At 40.1% G+C, this 20438-nt stretch overlaps 1 protein-coding gene and 1 pseudogene across 5 annotated transcripts in view; one reads left to right on the forward strand and one right to left on the reverse strand.

The window, feature by feature from the left end:
- Positions 1–349: 349 nt before the first annotated feature.
- LOC144521838 (hatching enzyme 1.2-like) lies at positions 350–1037 on the forward strand (annotated as a pseudogene).
- A 4960-nt stretch (positions 1038–5997) lies between these two features.
- Positions 5998–20438, reverse strand: part of mctp2b (multiple C2 domains, transmembrane 2b) — a 44409-nt gene continuing 29968 nt past the window's right edge. For 4 of the 5 annotated variants that reach the window (XM_078244722.1, XM_078244036.1, XM_078242464.1 and 1 more), the window contains 12 exons: positions 20228–20321; positions 20023–20125; positions 19773–19875; positions 19480–19581; positions 19309–19383; positions 18053–18172; positions 14355–14468; positions 11445–11486; positions 8800–8909; positions 8388–8497; positions 7725–7822; positions 5998–6896 (listed from right to left, as the gene is read on the reverse strand). In XM_078244722.1, coding sequence (XP_078100848.1) covers positions 6837–6896; positions 7725–7822; positions 8388–8497; positions 8800–8909; positions 11445–11486; positions 14355–14468; positions 18053–18172; positions 19309–19383; positions 19480–19581; positions 19773–19875; positions 20023–20125; positions 20228–20321 — 1131 coding nt within the window. In that variant the 3' untranslated portion in view covers positions 5998–6836. Of the gene's footprint in view, positions 6897–7724; positions 7823–8387; positions 8498–8799; positions 8910–11444; positions 11487–14354; positions 14469–17477; positions 17532–18052; positions 18173–19308; positions 19384–19479; positions 19582–19772; positions 19876–20022; positions 20126–20227; positions 20322–20438 lie in introns of those variants that run through there. The other variant, XM_078245374.1, reaches the window with a different exon arrangement.

Consider the following 20438-nt stretch of genomic DNA (forward strand, 5'->3'; position numbering starts at 1 on the left):
TATACTGTGATAAAGGTTGTTAAAAAGCCATTTGTAAACCAAAGAAAAATAAAACCAGCTGAGCTTAATGTAGCTAAGGCTGTGGCACACAATGAGGATAAACTGGACAAAAAAACTTTTGGGGGATTAGAAACTATGTTTAAAAAGTAGGCTTGTCTGTGGAGTCCTCCCTTCAGAGGTTTGTTCAGGCCTAGCATTGTAGCCCCCAACCCATAAGCCTCCTGCAGACACACCTGTAGAGGAGAGTATAAAGACCCTGGACTGAACTGAGTCAAACATCAAGCGTTGAAGGAGTCTCTCCACAGCAGCTCTCCAGAGAAGCTCCACAGCCTCCAGACCGACCCTGAAGATGACTCCCTCTGCCAGCCTGCTGCTGCTGCTCCTGCTCGGCCTCTCTCAGGCACTTCCTCTCCAGGAGGAAGGAGGCAAAGAAGGAAAAAGACCCAGACACCGTCGACATCACCACCAGGATTCTGAGATCCAACAAGGGCAGCAGTGAGATCCTGCTGGAAGGAGACCTGCTGGCTCCCAGAACCAGAAACGCCATGATGTGCTAGACCCAGAACTGCTTCTGGAAGAAAGACTCCAGTGGCCTGGTGACGGTCCCCTTCACCGTGAGCAGTGAGTTCACCAGCTCAGAGAAGCAGCTGATTGTCAGCTCCTTGCAGGACTTCCACAGGAAAACCTGTGTCCGCTTCGTCCCCCGTAAGAACGAGAACGACTACATCAGTGTGGAGAACAAAGAAGGATGTTTCTCCGAACTGGGAAAAGTGGGAGGCAGTCAGGTGCTCTCTCTCAACAGGCAGGGCTGCCTCTACTACGGCATCATCCAGCATGAGGTCAACCACGCTCTGGTCACCAACAACCTGAACACTCCCTACGACTACACCTCCATCATGCACTATGGAAGAACAGCCTTCTCCATCAACGGGCAGGACTCCATCACCCCCATCCCCAACCCTAACGTCCAGATCAGCCAGAGTCAGGACTTGTCCTCCTGGGTCATCATAAGGATCAATAAGCTCTACAGCTGCTAAAAACAACACATCTTATCCAAAGTTATCAGTTATGAAAACAAGTTTCTGTTAAAATATTCTTTAAGCAGACAGCAGAATCTAAGACGCTATCAAATTAAAGCATGCATTCAATATTTGTTTGTATTGTTCATTTATCTATTTCTACTTATAAAACTTCCTTATTAATCTTGTGTAAATCAGGTCACACATACATTGGCAACATTGCAAACTTGCATAATATAAGGCTCTGAAATACAAAATAAAACCTCCACAATCTAATCTCACCATTTACATTTAAAGGATATGTCGGGAAGCTTACTATTCTATATATTTCTAATTTTTAACAAATCCCATGAAAAGACCAAAACCAACAAAGAACTGATCCTACCAACAAGTATTGTCTGTGTATCCAAAGCCTTATGTAGCTCATTCTTCTCTTCTTCGTGCTGCTTTGTTCTCCAAGATTTGAACCACAAAACAATTATGATCGGATTGTTTCATAACAATAGTAGTTAGCTAAAAGTAATGGATACATGGTTGAAATAGTAAGATAAAAGTAATGGATAAATGGATGAGATAGTTTGTTAAAAAGTAATGGATATATAGTTGAAATAGTTATCTAAATGTTATAGATAAATGATTTAAATAGTTAGCATAAAGTAGCCTAATGGATAAATGGTTGAAATAGTTAGCTAAAGGTAATAGATAAATGGCTGAAGTGTCTGGCACTCCAAGTGGTAGCCTAATTATACAAATGCAAACTTAACCAACTGACACTTCAATTGGATGAAATAATATTGAAACAATATCCTCTTTGATATCATTAATAGTTAAATAATATCCAGTTAGGTACGTTTGACAAAAAAAAAAAAAGATTAAGAACCACCCAGTCTTGTATTGCCAGAGCTATCTCCACAGCATTGTGTTGGCTGATGGGTTTAAGGGTGGACTGGTTCATACTGGTCTATAGCCTAAACAGGGCTGCTAACAGGGTGGAAAAACTAGCTAAGCTAAGTTAGCCATAGCTTTGTGAGTGATCTAGATTTAGCTAGCTAACGTTCTACACTTTAATAGAACTTGTATTACTATATCAAATATATTTTTTAATTTGTTTATTATCATTATTATTATTATTATTCATAATTTAGCCTAAAAGGGCAAAGTTTAAGAGTGTGACAAACAGATAAGCATAATTGAACATTGGGAACAATACATGAGTGAAAGTTTATGCTCACCCTACCTTACTCCTTTGAGTTCCCTCCTAGAAATGATGTCACTTCCTGAAAATGGTCTCAATGGAATTGTAGTCTTTTTTGGAAAGTAACAAATTACTAACAGGGTGAAAAATTGCCACTGATACAGTAAATGATTAAAATGGTAAAACAAGAAAAATAACTAAATATATATATATATATATATATATATATATATATATATATATGTGTGTGTGTATAAGTGTAAGGTTTACATTCATATATTTGAGTTAATTTTACTAAAAATGTATTTACAATGTTGATACAGTTAACTATTTACATATTTGTGTTTACACAGTCAGTATTTGCATATTTACATGTTTAATTATTTACACAAGCAGTTATGAATCTACCTCTGTGGTTTCCCTCACATTTACCTTAGTCTAAGTTCTGCTAGCATCTGATTGGTTAGTTCAGCTATATGTCAGTGAGAAACAAGGTTGCTGTTGTTGTGGAGCTGACGTGTGGAGAACAGCAATCCGGCTGTCTCTTCTCTTTAAGAGTGGTCCAACCATCACATTACGAACCCTCACGTTACATGAGTTTAACATGGCCTGTAAAACAATCAAAGAATATTTTGAGTACTTTTATAATTGTATTGCTTATAGTTCTTGTAGAAGTAGATTACTTAGCACGTCACTGCCCATAACACACTGAGCACCTCTCTCCTCCTCTCTCTCCATCTGTATTCATTTATGTCCCATGCATGTTACTAACTTAGCTCTAACCCCAGAGTCCTTATGTTTTCTCGCCATGAGGATTTCCTTGGATTGTGGTGGCACCTGGATAGTGGTTGCAGCTGCTGCCGTGGTCCTGCTCCACGCCTTGCTACGCCCTGCACTGCTACTACTTATTATTTCTAGTCATAGTTCTATTATCTTTATTGTTACTATAGTTGCCACTGTTCATCATGCCAACTGCTATAATTATTATGAATCATATTTCTACATATCTGTATATCTGTATTTGTGTCTCTGTGTCCCAACCAGCAGCGGCAGACGGCCGCCCACCAAGAGCCGGGTTCTGTCCGAGGTTTCTGCTTCGCCTCGCCTGGTCTAGACCTAGTCTATTTGTAAAGTGTCCCGAGATAACTTCTTTTATGATTTGACACTATAAATAAATTTGAATTGAAAACTTTAATTGAATGCAAGACAAATTCAGTAATGTAAAAAAAAAAAAATGTTTTCTATGAGCATTATTCTGTTTATGTGATAAAGACCACTTAATATAGTTTAAGTCATTTGTTATCAATACTTGACACATTTTGAAGGAAATATGGGGAAGAAATTCATGGAGACAGAACGGGTGCTGCATAAAGACATTCTAATGCTGTAGATTTAAATTTTCAAGAATTTTGATAAAACTAAACAATTATACAGAGGAGTAGGTGCAATACACACACACATCCTGAAGATCAATGGATCTTGCTTGTTGCAGAGAGCAAAAGCTATTTTTAAGGGAAACATCGTTGAGGAAAATATCTAATATTCAAGACGTGTCTGAGGTAAAACAGATACTAAAACAAAACACCAACAAAAGACCAACTTAATATCGGTGTGTTGGTCTCTCTTTAAAAAATCATTTTGCATCTCCTCTGTCAATCAGAGCTCTTGGCTGTTGGCAGCCTCAGGCTCCCTTGGATGAAGTGCTTTGATGGTGGCCTGCTCCGGGACAACACACAGCCTCTGGGCAGCAGCCCAGCTAGTACACACTGCGCCTGTGATTTACCAGTGGACGCAGACTCCCTGAAGGATTGTTAACACTATGGGGAGTGGTGTGGGGTATTTGAGCTGACCACATGGTCAAAATCAAGCTCATTACTGAGAGTAATGATTGTTGAATGAGGATAAAACAAGTGTAAGAAGTTGTTTTGTCTTCAAAAAGAAATTTATGACAAAATGGTTGATCACAGATAAGTTGAAACAATTCCTGGTGCTGTAGGACTGTAGACAACACATTTAGTTAATTAAACTAGAAGACTGATCTTTTTTAAGGAATCATCCGACATATGTGAAATATTCTCATTAGATTTCTTGCCTATTCTAACCCAGCAGTCTGAAAATCCGTACTTTATTAAAACACATAAGCACATTAACAGTTGCTAGCCAGAGATCAACAGCAATGATGGTAATGATAGTGATTCTCAATATCAAAACAATGTCATGATAATTACACATCTCTTATGATTAGTGGTGATGTTTAGAAACAGAAAGAATGTGACAGATATGATCCTGAAGTGAAAGTAAAGTGAAGTGTATTAATAGAGACAAAGTGAGTCACAAACGCACCAACCAACCAACCAGGCTTGCTGTCAAACAGCGTACTGCTGCTCTGCAGTTTGCTCACTGGCAATGTTTTATGTTGGGAACCAGTTAAACACTATGTTGCCCATTAGACACCTCCACCTCCACACACACACACACACACACACACACACACACACACACACACACACACACACAAATGGTCCATGCTGTATGTTGTTATGAATGCCTTAATAAAGACTTTTAATGGATAATAGACATTCACACCGTCTACAGAGCTGTATATTCAGCGCCTTTTCTGCACACACACATACATACACACACACACACACACACACACACACACACACACACACACACACACACACACACACACACACACACATCGCTGAGCGTTCTCAGGTTCCACATAGAGTTATAACAAGTCATTTGAGACCGATCAGCCGCTGTATTTGTGGCTCATCAGAATGCATGTGCCACATCACATTAGTCCCCACGTGTGAACCGTGATTTTACTTGGTAATTTTGAAGCATCTCGCTGCCTATACATATTCATGCGGAGCCTATAAGTGTCAAATTGAGATGTCCTTCCAGTGTCCTTGACAGCGGGTTATTAATATTGAATACCTAAGTCAACATTAGAACTACGTATATCCTACAGGTCATCGTCTGCCACGTTCGTCACACCCCTCGTCCATAAGACAATCGGGGATCCTATATGGTATAGCATTGTATAGAATATTATGTTAATATTATTATTATTAGCCTATAGGCTTTAATTAAGCAGGTAATGGATATTCCATTTATTTCTCTGGAGGTGTTATTAGATCCCAAATGCTGGGTGTACGAGTATCTAACCAGGTCATTCATCAAATACTTTCATATGCAATACACTTGTACAAAATTTGACACAATTATGGGATGCGTTACTGTATTTCATTAGAGCGTTTTTCCTTTTATTTGACTCATTTCTCATTTAAGAGGCTGCTGACTGCTGCTGAGCCCACGCGCTCCGACTTAAAAGCCATAAATCCCAGGGTATTACTCTGAACGCCAACATCTTAACTATTCCAATTCTCCAATCCCTAAATTGGTGCGGCTGTTGTTGCTTGTGGCTGCTTTTAAAACCCTCCTCCTGCTCCTGAGCGGTGCGCATCCCGGTACCGGGGGTTTGTGTGGCTGCTGCTGTGCTTGATAGGATGCTGGCTGCAGGCAGCTGAGAGGAGGTCGCCCAGGTCCCCCTGCTCATGGCGACGCCCAAGGGCCATCAACACAGCGGGGAGCCCGGGTGCCGGTGAGGTCTCGCACACAGCCTCGCCTCGCTTCATGAAAGCCTAATGAAGAGAGGGGGCTCGGAAACCGTGCTGTTAGACGCCCACAATCCTGCAGCACGGAGAACATGAATCTGCCGTGCAGGGGAATTCAAAGAGACGCAGTACAGAGCTGAGACAGAGAGGCAGAGAATATGCTAAACTGTGATTGTGTGTTTTATTGCGGTTAGAAAGTCTTCATCAGTAATTGTTGTGAATAAATAAAGTTATGTGTGTACAGATTTGGCCCTATCCCACTTACAAGCAAAGTGTAAAATAAAACAGTACAGTGCACCCTCTATGGACGAATAGAAAAATAAAACTAAATATATAGGCACTCATCTTTGCATGCAAAAAAAGTCACCTTGAAGTGAAATCATCCATCTTTATCCATTTTCAAAGGTAAACTAAGAAATAAAGGAATACAATGCAGAATAAGTGCTACTAACTTATGTTGTATATGGGAATATGAAAGGCTCAATAATTGTTTCCTGAAATTCATCATAATATTTAAAACCACAAAGACCTTAACAATTATGAATTTTTAAAAAGGAACCCATAATGAAATTCACTTTCATCCCATTTTCTTTTTTTCTTTTTTTTTTAAAAAGGTGCATAATCCATTTTGGAATAAAAGTCTGCACATCTGCCAATGCAAATGATGTAAAAATATACACACAAATGTTACATACCAAAGCACATACATTCAATACAATCTGATATTTTTTGGCTGGTTTCAGGAGGACACAACCTGGGGCCAGGAAATATAAAACAGCAGCTTGGGATCGATTATCTTAAAGAATAAACTGTACATACAATAAAAACATCTACAATCTCCGTACATTGTAATCTGTAATCTCTATGGGGTCCTCCGTGTGGACTTCTTTGGTTTCTTCTTTGGAAAGGTCTTTACAGTACTGTATGTGCTGGTTGATATGAACGGTGCTGAGCTGTGTATCACCATAACCAAAAACAAGCAGATCCTGTGAGTTTTTAAGTAGGAAGCCTATTGAGCTTCTTCCTCCTGCTGCCTCTCATCTCACTGTACTGAACCTGAGGGAAACAAGAACCACAGTCATTTCACAGAGAAAAGTGCTAAGCTATTACCAAAGATGCATTACGTTTTTGTCCATCTTGTAGTGCTTTTATTTAACGACAATTGCAAATAACATTTTCACTATAGTCATTGTGTAGACAGAGTAACAGTGGTCAGCAGAGAAACTAGAGTGAGTCCCTGTCACTAAACCCAGAGGCCCAGGGGCATCCAAGAAGGAGAGGGAGAAGGCAAATGGGGTCAAACAGCTCAGAGAGAAAAGGACAGAGAGGGCGAGGAGGAGATATGACGGCGGGTAAAAAGAGAAAAGCCAGAGAGGAAATAAAGGAAGAAGAGAGGACACACATGGATAACATAGGTAAAAAATGATTTCTTGTGGATAGTTTAGTTTAAAAAAAAATAAAAAATAACAAATAAAAAGTGTCTGGTTTATGGACATGAGGTCAAATCCTACAACTCTTGTTATTTTACTATTAAAGTGATGTCAATCATTCTACAAAATCAAATGTTTCTTTTTGGTTGCTGCGAGTGTGCAGACTGATGTTTTGTTCTTGCTGAGGTTGGGGAGTTCATACAGGAGACACCAGCAGCAGCAGTGTCTCCTGTCTCAGCCTGGGAACAGCCTGGCTCGCAAAGCAGCAGACCTCCACCAGGGATGTATCATGACCAAAACACAACAGAAATTATACAGGGCTGCATAATTATACAGACGGAGCTAATTATACAGACAAGAGTGAAGAATGCCTGGGAGTTGTTTTTAGTAAAATGCAAAGGTAGCGGGCTCTGGGATTTTGGGCTTCCTGGCCGGCTGATCCGGCGGGGCTTACCTTCTGCACATCTGAAGGCACCCTCGTCAGGAAATCAAGCAGTTCATTGTTGTCAATGCTGTATGGGTTCCGTAATTTCTTGGTGAATTTATTGATGCCTAAAACAGAAATTCACACCAACATATCATTAACACTAGTCTCTTCTGGCTGCGCTCTTTGTTTCCACACAAACAAATACCTGCAGAGGAGACACACGCTGTCCAAGAAATATTGCTCCGAGTATTACAGTGCAGTATGTGCCTTTCGCTTCTTTTACTTTCACTTTTTATGCTGGGAGACATGCAACATTTTACACTCCAGTCATTCGGACAATAATCTTATCCAATAAGATGGGTAGGATATAGGATATGTTTCAATTCATACAACCCATTATAAGAAGCTAATGTTAAAGGAGATAAAGGGGAAGAACTCTTAGCAGAAGAAAATGCTCCTGTGACATTGTAAATTTCATGGGTAATAGAAAGATGCCGTGAAAATGAATACAAATAAGGAGAGGGGGAGGAGAATCTTTATTATGATGGCAAATTAAAAATAGTTTGTGGACAATGATTTTATGGAGTGATGAGGCACTCAGCTAAAATATTCAAATTTGTTTATTAGGATAAACCCCTTGAGATGTATCATCTCGTTTTCGAGACATTATAAACTGTGTTTGAGACTCACCCCATATTAAAACCACGTAGCGAACAGGGATGTAGTATGTAAGTATTGTGGCAGTGACAAAGACCAGGAAAGCCAGGCTGGACAGGAACGGCACCGACCAGTTGAAAGTGCTGAAAAATGAAGATCATAAACATGAGGAAGAATGGATTTTGAACTTCATTTACTGATTGTACATAAACTACCGTACAATCATACTCATAGGAAAATGTAACTGAGGTCCCTCTAATGCAGATCTTTTTCTTTTATACTGGATATTTACAGGCCAGGACAATGAAAAATATTCAGGACATTTAAAGAAAATGTCATTCTTACAATCCATTTCATAATGTGATCATGAACTACTTAAATGCTTTTAGCTGCAATACAAATAAATATAATGTTCTGTAATTCACTATAGATCTTAAATTCTCACTTTTTAATCCTCTCCCCAAAACATGCGATGCTATCCAGCAGGTTTTGAAGGGTGATGATGGTTTCTTGGACCATGTGGATTTTCTCCATCAGCCCTCTTCTCTCCGACTCCTGCAGCAGAACAAAAGTCTTCCTACAGTCCACAACAGAAAGCTCGGCAGAGAGCGTTAGCTTCTCTATTTGATATTTTGGTATGGAATTGGTGAGGCATTTTATTGAGGGGGAAGTAGATCATTTTCAGCAGCTAATTGTAGTAGAATTTCAAAAGAAGTAGACATTTAAAACATAAAGGACTGTGCCTTTATCAATCTAATTAAAGGTTTGTGCTGGTTGAAAAAAACTAGTGACAGACTGTCAGATACACAGCTCATTAAATTACTCTTGAAAGTACCATCAGTACAATAACACAAATTAAATATGTGAATATAAAGGAGGTACAACTCCAATACAAATACAAACAAATTTTTGTTTTACTTTTGTTACAACTACATTTGATATAAAGTATTACAAAGATGTTTCGCTGTGTGTGTGTGTGTGTGTGTGTGTGTGTGTGTGTGTGTGTGTGTGTGTGTGTGCGCTCATGTGGCTGCCCTTGAATGAGATACTGCATCACAAAATACTTCCTGAAACAAAAAAATAAATAAAAAAGGTTAAAGTATTATTTATTACACCGGATAATTTCCACTATTCTGAAGTAGACCAAATCTGATTATCATACGTATCGCAATTTTAATTTGGTTTGTAGTAGTGCTGTCAAACGATTAAAATATTTAATCGCGATTAATCGCATTAATGTCATAGTTAACTCGCAATTAATCAATTGCTTGGCCATCAGCTGTGTGCTTGACCATCAAGTGGTATTTCAGACTGGACGTGCTGCGATGATAGCTCAGTTCACAACGACAAAACACACAGATCACTTTGGTCTTGTCAATGGAACCATTTGGCAACTGAATCTTACTGGCATCCATTTCGGCGTCTGACGCTCTCCATTCACCCAAAACGTTAACGTTAGCCTACTACTCTTTGGCTGGCTCGCAAGCCCAAACGAGTGTGTGCGGCGTGCCTGTTGTTGTGTTTCCGGTCTAGCTAGATCCGGTGTGGTGTTGTAGTTTTTCTAACGTTACTAGTTGTTGCAACAGTATGTGAAAAAAACTACAAAGTTTGCTAGGCCAAAAAGAACGTTAATCTTGCGATAAAACAATTGACGCCATTAAAATGGGTTTGTGTTAACGCCGTTAATAACACGTTTAACTGACAGCACTAGTTTGTAGCCTAAAAAGCAAAAACATAAATACATCAATGTAACGCTGTAATTTAACAGCTCAACTACACAATAAGCTTTGACAGCTTTATCGGGTCTAATAATCTGAGACTGTCACAAGGCCACATATTTCCTCCCTACCAGACTTAATAATAATGTCTTTCCAAGTGTCTCTGAGAAAGACACAGAGTCCTTCAACGCCGCTCTAGATTAGAGTGTCTGAAACTTTAACAGCAAATTTAAAAACGGCTTTTTGAAGTGAATGCTCTTCAGAGTTATGAAAGAGACAAGGCACCGTTCTCAGGCTAGTCCAGATCCCAGGAGGGAAGGATGGCTTTAAAGTAAACAGAGGAGACCAGACCCTCTGAAGATCTCTGCAGAGAGGGCCAGACTTCAGACAGAGACACAGCCACATGTATACATCAAACACAGCGAGACTGAAGGAGGGTTACAGGACTGAAGAGAGGAGCTGGGGTCGGTGGGTTGGTGTGTGTGTGTGTGTGTGTGTGTGTGTGTGTGTGTGTGTGTGTGTGTGTGTGTGAGACTTTTTCCTCAGCCAAAGCCATGGTCTTCGTCACTTAGTGATCTCTGTGATATAAGTTTGCTTCTGCTCAGAAACATTGTGAGGGATTGCTAGCTCAAAGCCATCTAGACACTGGGGACGAGCCTGGGAAAAGAGCTGTGGAGGGGATCTAACCTGGGATATTCCACATGCACAGTGACTACCAGTCTCACAAACCACATGTTGTAGGACAAGTTACTTTCACCTCAGTCAAATATGCATCAAACCTCCTCACTGCCCTGAACCACTTCAGTCATTACAGGGTCATGTTCCCACTGAAACCAGTATGAGAACCACTTTACAACAGGCCGACGCCGGCCATTCAAAAGGTCTACAATAAACTGCTGTCATTCTGAAGGAATATTTCATTGCCTAAAAGCATTGTAACACTTTCAATGCCAACTTTTAAAATGAGCTTTGAAAAAGCATGTCTAAGTGCTGTCATTAGTTCCATATTGATGGTATTATATGGCGTGTTAAGCTCAGGGACTTTCCCAAATGCGGCAGAACCTTTTCCCCCACCCCTCTATTAGCATATGAATGTGTTGTGACATGTGGAAACGGGTCTGTGAGGTCTTCATTAAGCCCAAATGTCTTTTGGTAAGTTTACCACAAAAAAAATCCAACTCGTGGTTGGCAGGAATCCAAATGCATCGAAGATTTCGTACTGAATGAAGAGCTTAACAGCATAACATCATAGATCATAGGCAGATACCTTTGTCAACATGTCAAAATAAACGTATTTACTATTCATCGCATATAAAAGATACAGATGCTTAGTTAACAAAGAACTGCAAACAAAAGAAACACAGGTACATACCTTTTCATCATCCTCGTCCTCATCCCCCAAATCCATATTGTCCTGAAAAAAGAAAAGAAAAGAAGAACTGTGTTATAGAGTTGAGATGTTCTACATTATAAAACTTTGTCTCATTTTGACACTGGGACTCTGTATTAACTCCAGTGTGCTCATGGTGTCTTCATCTGACAAAGTGCAGGGATCAGCAGTGACCCTGAGGTCGGCACTGCAGGGCAGCTGACTGACAGGCCGTGTTGGCTTTGTTCACAACAAACCAAGGCAACTGAGGGGTGGCAGCTCACACTTTTATACCAGAACATGCTAAAGCGCCAGTAATCAATATTTTTGTGTGTGGAACAGTGGATCAAATGATTACTTGGAGTTATCACCTGAGTCTACAGTTCCCCTCAGCTCTACTCAGCAGTTTACCATCTTCTAGCTCTAGTTCACTCATTGCATTGTTTTGTAAGTAACAACTAAATGAAAGGCTCTGAAAACTCTTTTGAACGCACACATTTCAGAAGATCAAACCATTTTCCTTATTCTATATGAGAGATTCTTATATAGTTTTAGTTTGGTCTAGTTTAAAGTGGGTGGCACTCACATTTTTCTGAGCACCAATCAAGACCTATTGTACATTCAGGTTCGGGGGACTGCAAGGGGTGCATGCTTTGCCCCTAACTATGCTAATGTTTTTTTAGGTTTATGGGAGAGGGATTTTGTCTATTTAAACAGCTACAGTGACAAGATAAAATGGTGTGGGAGGTACACTGATGATATTTTTTTGATATGGGGTGCTCCTTATGAAGAACTTTTACTGTTTTATGATCACTTGAACAACAATGACAGAAATATAAAACTGTGCATGGAACATTCCAAAATGACTATTAACTTTTTAGATCTAACCATTTCTAATGGTAAAGATGGGAAGCTCCATACTACTGTGTATCGTAAAACAACATATAGAAACACTATGTTAAAAGCAGACAGCTTCCATCCAAATTGGCTCAAAAATAATATACCTTTTGGCCAGTTCCAACGTCTCAAGCTCTTTGGCCAATCCCATAAAAAGGATAATACATTCAAATTGGAATCTTATCAAGAGTGACCCTGTGCTTAGAGAGGCGTTTTCTGCACCTCCAAAAAAATAGCTTTAAGAGGGCTCCCAACACTACGCCACAGGTTAGTACCAAGTCATCTTCCTGCTAAAAAACTGATTACTTGGCTTCACGGACAGTTAAAAGGAACTTACAAATGTGGGTCTTGCAATCATTGTTCCAACATTAAAGAATGCAAACAATTCTGTCATTTCAAGACAAACAAGATGTAGAACATAAAAGCATTCATTATTTGTAACACTACTTTTGTGGTAAACACGTTGTCATGTAAATGTGGATGCTTCTACGTGTCTTAAAAAAAATTCCATTAGAAAAGCCAATTTGGATTATGCTATGGCAAAACACTTCCAAAATATGCACAACAGTAATCCAGACGGCCTAATGGTTGAGGGTTTGGAAACAATCAAAAAGAACATTCGAGGTGGTGACTGATTAACATTACTTTTACAGAGAGAAACATTTTACATATATGATTTATAGGCCACAGTGTATCCTGGGTTGAATGAAGAAATAAATTTCAGTCCTTTCCTGTGATCATTTTCTCTGTATATATTTGTTTGGGCTTAACGTGTAATGTAGCTACCTAGTGACTCTCTCTGTATGTGGATATTTACTATGTATAGCCACTTAGTGAATTGTTTTTTTGTTCTTTTGTATGTGAACATTTACAGCAGATTACCAGAGTTGTTAAGCTCTTTATAAATAATATCTAACAAATGTAAAACTCTGATTGTGGCATATTTAGTTAATAATACTTACTCACACCTTAGCATCAGTTTTTATTCTCACATTAAAAAAAATGATTTCCTTGTTATATGATGTATCGGTTTGTTTTTGTAAATGGTTTGATGTGCAATAGTCCGTAGTAATGCTGCCTATTATAGTATATTCATTAACAATGTTGTAGAGCTGAAACAACGAGTTCATTAATCGTTTTGTTCATTGACAAAAATGTTGATAATGGTTAATAGTTAAACTTATTTACCATGATTTTAAATAATTGTAAATTTAATATCTTTATGTTTTGTTGAGCCAACAAAAAAGGGTTGATATATTGGGCTCTGAGAACTAGTGACTGTCTATTTTCCACAGTCACATTTAAAGTCTATATAATGCATTCATTAATGGAAGAAATAACCAGCAGATGAACTGATAATGAAAAGAATGGTTAGTTGCAGACCTACATGGTTGTAAAGCAACACATATTTCACGATACAATAAAGCCCATTGTTGTTTGAACAGAGCACTGTGTATGTAATTTGCTATAACATAAAGTCTGTGTTGGGCCGTATACAGTAAATACAGCTGCTACTCCACACTGAGCACAGACGAGATGCAACACCGGAGAGTGGTCACAGTGGGGGAAAACACTGTGAATTGTGACCTTTTCAGAGCATTGTGCTAAAAAACTTTGTCTAATTTGACCAGTCACAACGAGGAGAGGGCAACAGATCAATTACAGTGAAGAAGAGGAGGATTCAGGACAATAACGCGGACTGGAAAAAAAGAAAAAGAAAGCAGTGGTAGTAAGGGACAAGCACTGCAAATTAGCTTTGGCTATAATGATATGTTGCATTAGTCTATTCAGTGAGTTCTCTATGCTTATGTATTATGTGTTCTTTTATTGTTATGTAGCTAGGTGCAGCTAGTTGCTATGGAAACAAACCAGCTTTTAATTATGAGCACAAAATGTGGTTGAGGTAGCTGTTTTTCTACAAAATCAAAAAAGCAGGAGTGTGAACAGGAAGCAGAAGATCACTTGTCTGAAGCAGAATAAAGATGGACGAGGCTGATGCAGCTGCTCTGGACTCACCAAGTCCTGACTGACCCGACCCGACCGGATCTGGAGGTAGTTCCACGAGATGAGCAGGACCAGGAAGAGGGGCAGCATGTAAAACTCCCAGTTCCACACGGTCACCAAAAACACCTGCAGGCAGAGGGGCACACATGAAACCAAACTGCCCTCCATTCAGTCACATCCAAAAGACATTTTCAATAGTTACAGAATCCCCGCTAGCTAAAGGTTGATCCAATCTGCTATTGATTTCATTAGCAGTGGTCAAGCTGATGAAGGCTACCCTGCCACTATCAAAGCCTTGCTTCCCACATGTATGTACAATTATTCTGCATATACTGTGTAGGGCAACCTCTCTGCTCAGCTGGACAGACTCTCCCTCCACCCCCTGTACAGTATATGCATTGACAATAACCACACAAGTTTAATTGATCTGCCTCTCTCATCTTTGTGCACATTAAAGCCGACCACGCGATTCACTGCAGCCACAGGGAGCCCGTGTGTGAATATGTCATTAACATCCATAATGGCACTAATTCCACCCGTGTGTGGCTCAGGTAAAAATGGAAAAGAGCATAAAGAAAAGTAGCTTGTGAAGTCTCAATTGCATGGCTAAATGGAACGATGAAATAATCCTGTCAGAGGCAGCGCCGGCCAACATGGCAGCGAGCCACAAGGTGAGGGGAAGGGTTTACAGATGCTAATAAAAATACAAGTGAACATCTGGTAAAGACATCACTCTACTCTGAGGCACCAACTGACATAAAAGATAGCAGATAAACCCCCCCCCCACCGGCACCACCATCAGATTTAATGTGCAAAAAAAACCAAGCATGCTCTTGTCTGTGTTATCACAAGCCAAAACAGGGCCTGGGAGAGGAGATGAAACCAATTCCTCACTGAAAGGGTTATGTTTTATTAGAGAGGACATTGTAATGACTGGGAGAGCTGAGACAGGGGGAAAGCCAAGTCACGTTTTGGTGGAAATGTATACCCAGCCCATAAAGATTGTGATAACTGCAGCGCATTTCAGTTTAAGAGGCATTACACAGTCTTCAACAGCAAAAAAAGTGCTCTGGAAATACCATCCAGATCAGAGAGAGAAAAAAAATGAAAGGCTACCTAATGTTGGGAGAGCTACTGAACTGGAGGGTAGCATATTTTCAGAATGCAGCAGGATTTCCACACTAATACTCGGGGAAGGGTTTGTATGGCACAGCGGTAACCCAAGAGCACAGAAATCACTGACATCGTTCATAACATTCATTGTTTTAAAGCGGGACGGTGTAACTTACGCTGAACAGCAGCTCCTGATTATTATGGATATTTGTGAAATAATGATAAAAGTGAAGAGTCATAAAGTCAGTGAACCATAATATCTACCAAGAGTTCGCAAACATTAGCCATCATTAGCTACCATAAGTCATACCAAGTGAGGCTGAGTGTATCGACTTGTCCCTCAATATTTCTAATGACCATGTCATCACATGCCTCTAAAAGCTATTACTGAGCCACCCCCCCCCCCCAATATTCAGTGTTAAACAGACTCAGTGTTCATGTCAACCAGCAGGAGGATGATCGGAGTGTCACTCTGTCACTCATCTTTAGAAAACTGGGTCTATAGATGATTTGTCACTAAACTGTATTCACACACACACACACACACACACACACACACACACACTCGCTGGTGGGAGTTCTGTGCACCGCAGCACACATAGTGGTCTGTGGTGCACGGTTCTTATTCCTCTGTGTGTGTGTGTGTGTGTGTGTGTGTGTGTGTGTGTGTGTGTGTGTGTGTGTGTGTGTGTGTTTTACTGACCATCCAACATGTAGCTGCTGGTTAAAGAGTCCTTATTAAAAATACAGAGAAATACTAGAACTAATAGTGTTTTGGGGTTGTTGTTTTTGTTTGTGCAGAACATGCTCACGTACAGACAGTGTCATGTGTGAGCGCATTGAAAACCAAGAGAAGCTAGTACAGACGCAGCCTCATCTCCCAGATCAGCAACATTAACCATTAGTTCTTTATTTTAATGTGCTAATGGCTGTTTAATACCTTAACATTGAAGGATTGTAAATCATGTATATTATTCTTTTATTTTTTCCTCATCAACTCTCCGTCCAATTTTCGACCTACCCCTCTAGGCCTCCCCTTTTGCCCATGGGTGACCCCTCTTGTTTCTGTGTTTTGGTGGGATTCGAAAATTTCTGTTTTGAAATAGGCTGCATCTTTTTTTTTCTGATTTACAATACAGATGTTATACTTCAAAATAAAAATTGCAAGTTATAGAAAAGGTAAACATAAAGTCCCATCTACTTTTACAAATCAAAGTAATGAGGGGCTACAGTATGTGATCTATTATAGTTCACATACGCTACTGCTGGGATTGAGGCTTCCCACTGGGAAAAGCCGTACATTTACAGTATACTGCACTGACTGGAACGCTCTGCACAACGTTGTCTGACAATCTGCAGATGTTGCAGGTAGTTTGTCACTCCATCCTGTCATGAAGGGTGAAGCTTTGATGCATTACACTCATGTGGAAGTATTAAGCAGGCATTTATTCCTTCTCACTGAGGCTTGAAATGGCAGGGAGCGTTAGTGTGAAAACATGAGTACAGATGGTACTGTCTTTCAAAAGCTGAGATGCAGTGGGAGGATATGTGTGTACATTGTGCGCTTGTTCATGCTTGTGTGATTTGTGTTCGAGTGTGTATCAGATCTGTCAGGAGAAGCAACAACATTATCCCTATTAATTAACTCCATATATGTGGGGGGGTTCTGTTCCATTGTGAGTACCTGTGCATTAACTATGGTTTAAATATTTGCAATGCAAGCACTTTCTGATTAAAGTCCACTAACCCCTGACCTCGTGCGGATGGATGTTTCTAGAGGTCCAAGTGATCCTAAATTACATATCTAAAAGCACCAAAACTAAAGAGAGCCTTCTGTTCAGATAACAACCCTGTGATGCAGCTCCCATTTTTCACAGCGAATTGGACAAACTGTACTATTGGCTGGCGTACAGTCTCTCTTGAAGTCTCATGAGAACGTCTTTAGAAGCTCAACAAAACTTTAGTGCCATCTACAGGACGCAAGCCGCAAAAACAAATAGAACTTTCCATGACCTTGATTACCTGAATAGTTAATGTACAACTTCGTGCTGCATGCCATTTCCAATCGAGCTAGATCTGGGAGAGAATGATTCAAAAAGATTAGCACCCACTCCAGTTTGCAGTTTAAAGACTGGGGCTGAGAGGCTTCTCCTGTGTTACTGTCTTCACACTTGCTTAACACTTGTATTCAACAATGGAAGTATGGAGAATAAGCCTTATCTCTGAAGAGTATTTTAATTGGACTTCTGTCTGCATAATGGGGTCTAAATCAAACAGAGTACAGATTGGACAGAGGGTTAATGAGTTGTCAGGGAAGTGGAACAAAAATAGACTCCATCTCGACTCCACTGGGACTCTACTCTCTCCAGCTGAGGCTTAACTCTGCATCCACAAAACACATAACACTGAAAGCATCCACTCCAACACAGAGGCAGGGCCAAGCCTGCATTTCTGCTGAGTCCAACACCACATTGATTAAGGATCTTGCTGGGAGAGTTCAAGTAGGGGATAGCCAGACTGCGGTAGTCTTCCGCAGCTTGGAGGGAAAACAGAGAGAAGTGCAGATAGTGTGTTGATAAGCAGTTAAAGGACTTCACCAGGAAGGCTAGCAGGCTTCTCTGAATGCTCTCCCACTGGAAACAGCTTTTGATGTACTGCAGAGTCGACATGATAGCCCTGTACAGTGTCTGAACACGGAGCACGTTCCTGGCCAGAACCTGAAAGATACAGATTACAAACATGCAAAACATAAATATTACAGTAGGTATGTTAAAAAATGCTCTTAATAATGTTTTCATTATGTATAGGTTTAATCTTGTAAGATGTTTATTCATACTAAACAAGGAAACATTCAGTCAGCTAATAGAGAGTAGCTGGCATGCATGAGCCATTGTGGTCAAGGGCCAAAAATGTCAGTAATATGACCTGATTTTGTCAACCAAGACTTTCAACATTAAACCCAGAAGGAACTCCTGCACATTACCGTCAAAGTCTGCTGTGTGTAAGCCAATTTTGGCGTTAGTGAGCGATGTATTGTCTGACAACAATGAGTCTTTGTGGGAAGTACAGACAGTCAGGCACCCTGTCTCGCACCCTGTCTTGCACACTGTATATCAAACTAATGTAGCAGAGCAGTGGACAAAAACTCAGTCACAGTTGGGGTCAATTAAAGCTCAATCCAACTAATTCAGGCAAAACAAAGTCTTTGCTTTTGCAGTTAGTTGGTTGCAGAAGATTTCCAGAAAAAGTGTAGAATGTTCAACATGTCCAGTTCATCAACAATATGTTTATGTTCAGTTCAAGGAGAGCTAATTGATAATAAACTTGGCAATGTACAGCTTGTCTTCCACCTTTTTTTTTTAAATAATTTAAACTATCCAAGAATCACATGAATATTTTCAAAAGTGCAGTGACCTCTGACCCTCGCCCTCTTTACGGCTGGTTTCTTGTAATGTTTAATGCCACAAAGTTTAGGGCTGCAGCCAATTATTTTCATTATCGATTAGCCTGCCCATACTTTTCTTGAATAAATAATTCTTCGTTTGGTCGATAAAATGTCAAAACAACTTTTCACAATTTCCTCAAATCCCTGGCTTTGTCTTGCCAACAGTCTAAAACCCAAAGATCTTCAGTTTACGATCATAAGAGAAAGTAAAGCAGCAAGTGTGCAGATTCATTTTTTGTAATCAACTAATTCATTTATCGACAAATGGATTCAGCACAAAGGATATTCTACCCTGCATATGTAAGTGTATGGTGCTCTGGATGAATAAAAAGCACTTCAAATCTAAATGTACCGTGTTACAAAATTCATATTTTTTGAATCAATGCAAATCAACCAGACGTGTCAAACCTTTTTAGAAAACTTGGGATTATCCTCTATGAATCTTCTCTCCCTTGGTTGGAAGGTTTTTATACCCGCTCTGACCTGATAAAAAGAAAGCCATGAAGCAGACAGAATCAGGCCCATCTTTCATAGCCATCACACACTCATGTCCTCATTGCAGGCTGAACTTTTACTTACAGGGTTAAAAATAACCTCCAGCTCCAGAGTGATGCTCCCCTTCGACAGCCCACCTAAGTCCTCTTTCTTCAGCGGGTAGGCGATCTGCTGTCCCCTGCGGATCTGTGGGACAGAAAGGGCATCAGGTGCTGAACTCATCCATGAACCTGACCATCAGTCATGCTGGATTACATCTTAGCAAGTCTTCAACGCGCTGCAGTGTTATCACCCTCTTCACTTTTATTTAGCCACAGAGTGTAATAGATTAGTCTATAGCCTGCATGACAGACTCTTAGTGAGGGAGTGTGTAGTACCGAGAGCAGGGGAATGGCAACCTTTCCCAGGAAGTCTGGCGCCTTGTCTCCATCCTCATCAAAGATAGTCACCACCAGAACCTCATGAATGTCTTTGACAGGGCTGCGGAGACAAACACGGAGGGCAGATACTCCTCACAAACCAGCACACACAATAGCATTATGTATGTTTGATGTTAAACATACACCAGGCATACATCACGTAGTATTAATGAGAAAATGTGGTGGGATAAAAGAGACTCAAACTGACAATGTGAAGACTTGTTTCCACTCTGGGTGGAGGCTCTTGTAGACTGTGTGGGTCTGCAGTCTGTCGTTCCCCAGCTCTAACACACAGAAGGGATCACTCTTGCCTGCAGAACACAACAAAAAAAACTTTCACACTGGGCTCTCTCTGTCTCTTTCAATGGAACAACAGAACAAAGAAAGGACTTAAATCCAAGTGTGTGAAGTACCGTTTAAATCAGCAGACAGCAAATCTGCAGCCTTGATCACTTTGATTTGAAGGAAACCAACATCGCTGAGGTTTTTCAGGGACCTTTTCAAACTCTGTGGGGGACAGACAGGAGGCATGAGGGTTTGGATACATTTAAATTAGAAAACACTCAGACAGCCACCAAAAAGCAGTGCTTTTGCAAGCTACAGTATGTTGTTGAAAATTGTTTT

The sequence above is a fragment of the Sander vitreus genome, chromosome 1 (assembly GCF_031162955.1).
Source record: "Sander vitreus isolate 19-12246 chromosome 1, sanVit1, whole genome shotgun sequence".
Lineage (NCBI taxonomy): Eukaryota > Metazoa > Chordata > Actinopteri > Perciformes > Percidae > Sander > Sander vitreus.